General features: G+C 23.9%; 1 protein-coding gene across 1 annotated transcript in view; it reads left to right on the top strand.

The window, feature by feature from the left end:
* The window catches only part of LOC111630981 (methionine--tRNA ligase, cytoplasmic-like), a 71223-nt gene extending 63061 nt beyond the window's left edge, over positions 1-8162 (top strand). The window contains exons 13-17 of the mRNA XM_023375159.1: positions 6593-6697; positions 6798-6981; positions 7064-7153; positions 7237-7341; positions 7923-8162. Of these exons, the coding sequence (XP_023230927.1) occupies positions 6593-6697; positions 6798-6981; positions 7064-7153; positions 7237-7341; positions 7923-8087 (649 nt within the window). The 3' untranslated portion in view covers positions 8088-8162. The remainder of the gene's footprint in view (positions 1-6592; positions 6698-6797; positions 6982-7063; positions 7154-7236; positions 7342-7922) is intronic.
* Positions 8163-8899: the final 737 nt, after the last annotated feature.

Consider the following 8899-nt stretch of genomic DNA (forward strand, 5'->3'; position numbering starts at 1 on the left):
ATTTTACCATCAGAAAAATAAGCATTTGTGTTGATATAAACAATCATACATCTTTACTATACTTGATACAATTAAAACTATCCATCTACCCAAATCCGAATATTATCGGGCTAGAAACAGCTATAATACTAATAATTTAATAGACAATTTGGCATTAGAGTTAGGCGTTAGATGCCATCTCTTGATAAATTTAATAATTAAAATTAATGTAAAAATGAATAAAATAATACTTTAACTTAAGTAACATAATATAAAACAATATTAAGTTAAAATTTAGAAGGAAAAAATTAATAACAGCATCTATAGGAAAGTCTATAACATAATTTGTGTGTAAAATAACTTGTTTATAACATATTAGTTTGAGTATAGTTTGAAGAAAAACTTCAATAATATAATTTCAAGTTTCTTGTTTTAAAAAGTTATACATTCAATTTAATAAAATTAATTTATGTATTAGATAAGTCAAAATTTTAATACTTTTTAATTTTTTTTTTTTGTATTCTNGAAAGTTATATTATTAATTAATTTATTAATTTAATAAATTTTTATGCCAAAATTCAATTGATTTCTTTTTGGAAAAATATATCATATATCCCAGAAAAAGTACAAATTTTACATAAGAAATGTTTTGCATTTTTATTTAAAATTAAACAAATGCTAGTAATTATGTATTAGCAATACTTAAAAGAGATTTTAAAAACTATAAATGATATTTCATTCTGTAGTGTTCAGTAGTGTAGTGTTTGGGCTATCAAATATATGTATTAAAAAATATATTTAAATATGTTTATTTGTTTATTTATTTATTTTTTTGAGAACATAATTTTAAAGATAGTGTAACTCTGGATATCTGAAAACCTTTTGTAAATAGGGATGATCTTATCCATTATTTTTTACAGTCAAAATTTGTACCTTCGCAGTATTTTGGCATAAACTAAGTCATCCTGTTGTGTTCTCCAAATGACATTAGGGTTGGAAAATATGTATTTACCTACAAACCAAGGATTCTAAATGAAATAAAATGAACATTTAATTAGGTTATTCACTGATATAAAAGAACATATATGAAATGAGAGAAGCAAATATAACATAAGAAAATCACATATAGGTTTCCAGACATTTCTTTATGTAATGGTAAAAAAGCAAAAGTTAGTTAAAATGATAGCTAAACAGGAAAACAAGTAAAACAAAATTTGTTTAAATTTAATAAAATTATAATCATCAGTAAAAGGATTATATTGTAGCAATAAAGGTTGCTAAATTGCATAATCATATTAGAACAAATGGTACTAACGAATGTACAGTGTGAAAGAAATAAAATAGTGACTAGAACTTGTAAACCATCTAATTGTAGTGTGTAAGAATTTCAATCTTGTTCTTATATTTTGTTCTCTTAAATATTGGTTGGCACTCATGTCAAATATTTCATCTTGTAAATTGGAAAGAGAAAGTAAATATAATAGCTCTTTATATTAAATACATCTAGAGTCTCAGTAATAATATTCTTTTAGAGCATAAGGCAGTTTTCACATATTAACAATATATTTTTCTATATTATCATAATACTGAGTTATTTAAAACATTCAATTTATTGTTTTTCTTAATAATAATAATCATCTTTGTTCTGTTTTTTTAATATAATATATTTATTTTGAAATGAATCTTTATTATTGTATATTATCATTTTGTAAACATTTTCTAAGCAATTTATGTTATGTTTTAGTTATCTGTCTGTCTTTTGTGGTTTTTAAGAAAATTCTTTCTCATTAGATAAATATTTATTTACATTTACAATGTCCACCAAGACATATTTACAGTAAAGCATTTAATATGTGTTTATGATCAGCTGAAGAGTTTAAAACAAATCACAGAACAGTACTTTTGGCATATAAGATGGAGATAAGATATACTTCTCTTTCATGCTGAAATTTTAAAGATAACCTATCCATAATGTTTTAAGAGAAGAAGAATATGTGTGCATACTCACTTCTCTTCATTTCTTTGTTCTATTTTTGTACATACACATTTCAATCTTCAATCTTTTTCTTGTTTTTTTATCTTTGCACATGTAAATATGTGACTTTTAGTTTATATTTTTTTTTCTGTTTTGTCATTTTAAATCTGTTAAAATCAATTCTTTTAATAATTTTATTATTTTATTAGTATGTTATGTGTATAATTAAGTGAAAAGTGAAATCACTTTCCATGTATTGGTAAATAATAGGTTTTATGGCATCAAGAGTACTAAATTATCTATGGCAAAAGGGGAAATGTAAATTGGTATGTACTCTTTATACCTTGATTGTGCATTTTCTAAATTATTTAATTACAGTCAACCCCCCCTATAACATGGATTCCTATATCATGGCGAAAAAATTGTGACAGTATTCGTACAAACATGCTAAAAAACTCCTATAATTCGGTAAAATGTCATCGCCGACTCGTGTTGCGACAGGATTGGTCGAATCTAGACCAATAGCGGATATTGTTCAAACCATTGAGTTTAAACGAGCAGCAGACCTACTAAAAACCATTTATTATCTAACGTCCATAAAAATTATATTTATATTAATGATGTCTCCAAAGTTTAGTGAATTTTTCGCAAAAAAAAATAATTTATCAGGAAGCACATGAGCGCCATTCGATGACAAGCTCCACGATGAAAACAAGCTTAAGCAATGGCGTAGTCGAATGGTGCACACTTGGTAAGTAATCCTACAATTTTTTGTTTTTAGCATAGTTTATATTTTTTGGGATTATTNTCTTGGACTAGACGATGCCCATGGCAAACATCAAGTAACCTGAAAGTCCAGTAATGAAGCATAGTCTACTTAAATTAGAATTAGAAAAAAATAATTTATCAGGAAGCACACGAGCGCCATTCGATGACAAGCTCCACGATGAAAACAAGCTTAAGCAATGGCGTAGTCGAATGGTGCACACTTGGTAAGTAATCCTACAATTTTTTGTTTTTAGCATAGTTTATATTTTTTGGGATTATTCCCAAAAAATTATACGTATTTTGGAAATGTTGAGTTGAATTAGTCTAGAATCAATTAATTTTATGGAATAAACCTTTCAAACAGCCGTAGTCTGTAAACTGCATACGTGCCGGGCTGTGATTGGCTGGACTTGTAGAAAATGGATTCATAAAAACTGGAACGTATCTACCATGTTATAGAGGGTTCGACTGTACTTTTAATTTTTAATTATTAATATTGATACAGGATGGCAACCTGACCACATACCTTTAATCCAAAATTATTAATTTAATCTTATATCCTGAAAACAACATTAACTTGATTATATAATTCAGGTTTTGATTACATTATATAAAAACCAATGTTATCTCCAAATAATTATTTGATAGCATTGACAGCATATCTTATATATCTGACATAATTTTTTGATTAAAAAAAATTATTCATATCTGCTTTTTACTTCAGAAAATGTTAAACTTAACTGTGTAATTTTAATATCAGAATTTTATATTTATTGATTTAATCTTTTTTTTTCAGAATCAATATATTTTTAAATTGTTAAAATTGTAATAATAAGTACTGAATTTTTATTGCAAGTTAAATTTACACTATACTGAAAATATTGAAACATGAACTTTCACACATTTTAATAATTATAATGTATTAGCTGTTGGAAAAATTAACAATAAATACTACTAAATTTTAAATTTTTGAACAAAAATTTTTACAGTGCAATTCATTTGGATAAAAATAATTTTATATATACAAAGATCAACCTTTGAACAGAACTTGATTATTTATATAAGCACTACTGTATATATTGTTATAAAATAGATCCCCAATTTATAATTCTTAGAGAATTATACATTATACATTATATATATAATGCATACATTATATAGTCATTATACATTAAAAATTACATCAAATAATATGTATCTGTAATATTTTTATTATTAGAAATCTAAACTAGCATTCAAGGATGCTTAATATTGATTGGAATTTTGATTTGATGAAAATAAAATCGTTCTTTCTCTTTAAAAAATTTATATTGAATAACAATACAGTGCTCAGAATCAATATTTTAAAATCTAAATATATAATATATATATGAAATAAACATTATTTAAATAAGCTTAAAATTTATTTTAACAGCTTAAGTGTATACATAAAAACACTTTTTAATTATACATCAAGTTATTATTTTCTATTTTGATTTCATCATTTATAAATAAAGATGATTAGCTAGTTTGAAACTATACAAAAATTTTAATTTGCTTGTTCCCTTGATAATATGATAATAGTTGAAATCCTTAATTTACATAATGTAGATATGTACAAAGTTCATGAAATACACATTATGGTCATTAATTTTTTATATTCAAATTATATAACATATTTAACTTAATATTGTTACATATATATTTTTCAGTTTTAGCAAAACAGACCTAATTATAGTTTCTGGAATGAAGTGCTTGGTATATTCCTTTTTCAGATAATTTTCTGTAAGTCTGTTGTCAGATTTTTTCAACTGAGCTATATCAAATACTTTTTCAAATGTACACAAAATGTTGCTAAACTTTTTACTCAATTAAGAAATAAATTGTCTTTAATAGCTCTCTCATATATCTTTTTACTTCATAGATACTAGTTTGGTAAATATAATCTACAGAAGTAGAACTTTGACACTATTGGCATGTGATTGAGTAAAAATTTGATTACAAGAAGTTATATGAATCATATATATGCAAACATTTATAAATATTAATATATGATAAATATAATTGTAAGTATTCATGTGAATATTCAACAATAAATTAATGACAAAGATTTGATTTTGCTTTTTTATAGAGTAAACCAAATTCTTAATTGTGAGAAACACTAATTTACAAATTAGCATCATGTCCATCCATTTATTCTGTTAAAGTTAAAATTATAAATTCTGAGAATGGAATATATAATTTTTAATAAACTGTTTTAGATGGACAAGAAAGAGTTGAAAGAAATGCAGATTATTTTTTAAGGTAGTCTTAAGATTTTTTAACATTGATATACATAGAAAATTGATTTAGTATATAATTTTTACTGTCATGAATAATAATAAGCAATTTCAACTAAAATGTCTTTCATTAATACAAAGCCAATGTACAGCATTATCATTTCTGACTAGATAATTCTGTTATCAATTGACATTAATTAAATTTCATTGCCTTTTCCAGGAATGTACTTTGATGACAAAATATTGAGTTTTAATCATTTTTCATCCCAAAAAATTTCCTAAATATTACTCTCTGATAAATAGCAGACAGGCCCATACTGGAAGCAGTAAATAAATTTATAAAAAATGTACACTTGAATCAATGTTACAGAAATGTTTAAACTTGTTTTTGTAACATCATGTAATTTTGCTCTTTTGGATTGTTATATATTTGTTATTCAGGGGTCAGCCATTATTGTCATTACAACATTGCTGTAAGTCATTGTAAATAAATAAATAAATCAGAATAAGTGTACATTTCTTATAATCTGTTTACTCTGAGAGAAAATGTAGAGTTTATATTATTTTCCAAAAATTGTCTGCAAAAATTTCTCTGTTCAAAATATTTTTTCAGAAAACTTATTTAATAAATTGTTTTTTAAAAAAATTTAAGTACATCATGAGCATCATGATAAATTGTTTTCATCATGATGCTCAAAATATAATTTAAAATAAAATATTATATATATAATATTTTATTTTAAATATATATGTAAACTGACAGCAATCAGAAACTCTGTTGACATGTAGTGTGCAACCAGCTTGCAATTGGCCCATAGTCTTTACATGGCAAACTTTGACTTCAAATATCTTAGCCTATAGATCAAATTTCAAAATTCTGGCTTCATAACATTGGCTTTGCCAAGTTGTACAAATTTGAAAAAAATCATGTGCAGTGATTGTATGGTTGATTTTTAACTTAATCACAGACAAAACACTTTCTCACTTATGCAGAGCTCTGCTCAATAAGAAATGTAAAATTTAAAGATTACTGTATTCTGTTTTTTAAAAAAGATAGCAATATGCAATGCAAATTAATAATTTCTTATTAAATCATACTTTTTGATTTTTTATTGATTATAGCTTCTTCAACCATGCATGTAAATATAAGTATCATAAAAATATTCAGCATGGCAAATTAATTACAGAATGTGCTTTCCATTAGCAGTAAAAACAATCTTAATATAAAAATTATTATAAACTTTGTAAACATTTTCAGCTGTTTAATAATGAAATTGACTGACATTTAAATTATAAATTATATTAATAATTAAAATTAATGTAAAAATGAATAAAATAATACTTTAACTTAAGTAACATAATATAAAACAATATTAAGTTAAAATTTAGAAGGAAAAAATTAATAACAGCATCTATAGGAAAGTCTATAACATAATTTGTGTGTAAAATAACTTGTTTATAACATATTAGTTTGAGTATAGTTTGAAGAAAAACTTCAATAATATAATTTCAAGTTTCTTGTTTTAAAAAGTTATACATTCAATTTAATAAAATTAATTTATGTATTAGATAAGTCAAAATTTTAATACTTTTTAATTTTTTTTTTTTGTAGACTTCGTGATGGCATTCGTCCAATTTTGACAATCAGTCGTCTTGGCAATCAAAATATTCAAGCAAACAAACCATGGGAATTAATTAAAGGAACAGAAGAACAAAAGTAAATACAAAATATCTAAAATTAATTAGATTTGAATTTGAGTCAATCAATATAACTAAAATGTATGAGTCACATAAACTACAGTATATTTTTATTTCAGAAAGAGAGCAGGAACTGTTATGGGTTTATCGGCAAATATTGCTTGTCTTCTTGCCAATATGTTGCAGCCATACATGCCAGATACTAGTGATATTTTGCGTAAACAATTGAATATGCCTTCAAATTGTGCAGTATTAAGTTCTTTTTTTACGTGCTTTCTTCCACCAGGACACAAGTTGGGAACAGTAAGATATTAAATTACAAATATTATTTTATGTAAAATTTATATATCTTTGTGCAGTCATGAAAATATATGTATATTTTTAGAACTTTCCACTGTTCAAAAAAATAGAACAGAGCCAAATAGAAGAGCTAAAAAAGAAATATTCTGGTAAACAAACAACCCCAGAGCGAAAGGTGATATATACAAATTTTTTTAGTTTTTCAACAATAGTTGATCATTTCATAATTATAAATTTAAATTATATAAATTCTTATAGATTATCATAAATAAGGATAATATTAATATTTCAAATATGGAAAACAATGATAAAATAGGAGATCCTCAAGAAATTGCAAGATACACAAATTTAGTAGCTCAACAGGTAAAGTAACTTCATTTATAAAAAAAATAGTTTGTTACTATTACATATACAAAAATTGTTTTAAAAATCTTAGTTTTCAATTAAAAATTCTTAATCTTTGAGAAAATTTACTATTAAGATCAATGAAATGTGAGATACTTGAAAAACATAATATTTGAAGCATCTAGGTCAAATGCCTTTGAACAAAAGAAATGAGAAAGTGTTTGTCTAGACTTTTCATTGAAGAAGTTAGACTGAATTTATAATGCAAAATTTTTTTACGTGTTTAAAAAATAAATAACATTGAATTAAACTCAATGGATATGACCTTAAAAAATGTCTTCTTCTTAATTTTGTTTTGAAAACTATTTAATTCTGAAAATTACATTGTAATTTGATAATGAATTTTATAAATGAAAAATACAAAAAATACTAATGATTCAAAGTAAATTGTCTTAGTTATTTAATATTTAATAAAAATAACAAATGTTTAATCTTATTTTACATATAAAATCTGTTCTGCTTGTAAAATAATGAGAGTTTGTAAAATTTTCAACTAAGAAATTACATATTAAAAGAAATTATAATTGTTATTTTTTTAGGGTGATAAAGTCAGACAATTAAAACTTCAAAAAGCAGAAAAAGACCTAATTGATAAAGAGATAGCATTACTTCTAGAACTTAAAAAACAACTATCAATTATTAACAAACAAGATTCATTAAATATTGGAACAGTCAGTCAGAAGAACAAGAAAAAAGGAAAATGATTGTGTAAAATTAGTGAGTGAAATATTTATATTGAAATTAAATTAAATAAATTTCAGTTCTGAAACTGTTGTTTTTTTCTAATTTTTTTCTACAGTTTGCTATCTTTTAAAACAGTCTTCATATGAAATTCTTAATTGCATAATTTGTTTTGGGTGCATCATATAAAATTTAATAATTACAAATTTTATAAAAGAAAATAAAAGAAAACCAAATTTCATTTAGTAACATATGCAGTGAATAAATATTTGGAATATCTAGATGAGAAAAATGTTTTCATAACATATTAATATTTGCATAGAAAAATAACATATATCTAAATGCAAATCAAATTAAAATATTTATAATTTCAAATAAAGATTTTGTTTTAAAACACCATTTTATTTATAATTTACTGAAATTATAGTGTCTTATTTTATTATTTAAATGATCATAACCAGATTAGTGAAACAGTAAAATTGATGTTCCATGAAAATTTACAGTAACTGAAATGTGTTTGTAAAATTCTGTTTTCAGTTTTTTATTATAAATATTTTTGGATTTATTAAAATAATGTTTTTAGATAAAAATGAAATTTAAAAAGACATCTTTCCCTAATGTAGAAGTTTATTACAACATAATAAAGGCCAACAAAAGTACAAATGACTCATTATTTCGGCATTGGTCAGCTTTGCAAATTATCTATCAGAGGTAGCATTATTACCTTTTACTTACAAGTGTTCCATATCAAAAGTAATCATCACAGTATTATTACAGAAACACAATTTACATGCATACATGTCACATGTTGAAATATCACAATCCATTTCTCGGG

Source organism: Centruroides sculpturatus, unplaced genomic scaffold (assembly GCF_000671375.1).
Source record: "Centruroides sculpturatus isolate CEXI.00-Female unplaced genomic scaffold, Cexi_2.0 scaffold564, whole genome shotgun sequence".
Lineage (NCBI taxonomy): Eukaryota > Metazoa > Arthropoda > Arachnida > Scorpiones > Buthidae > Centruroides > Centruroides sculpturatus.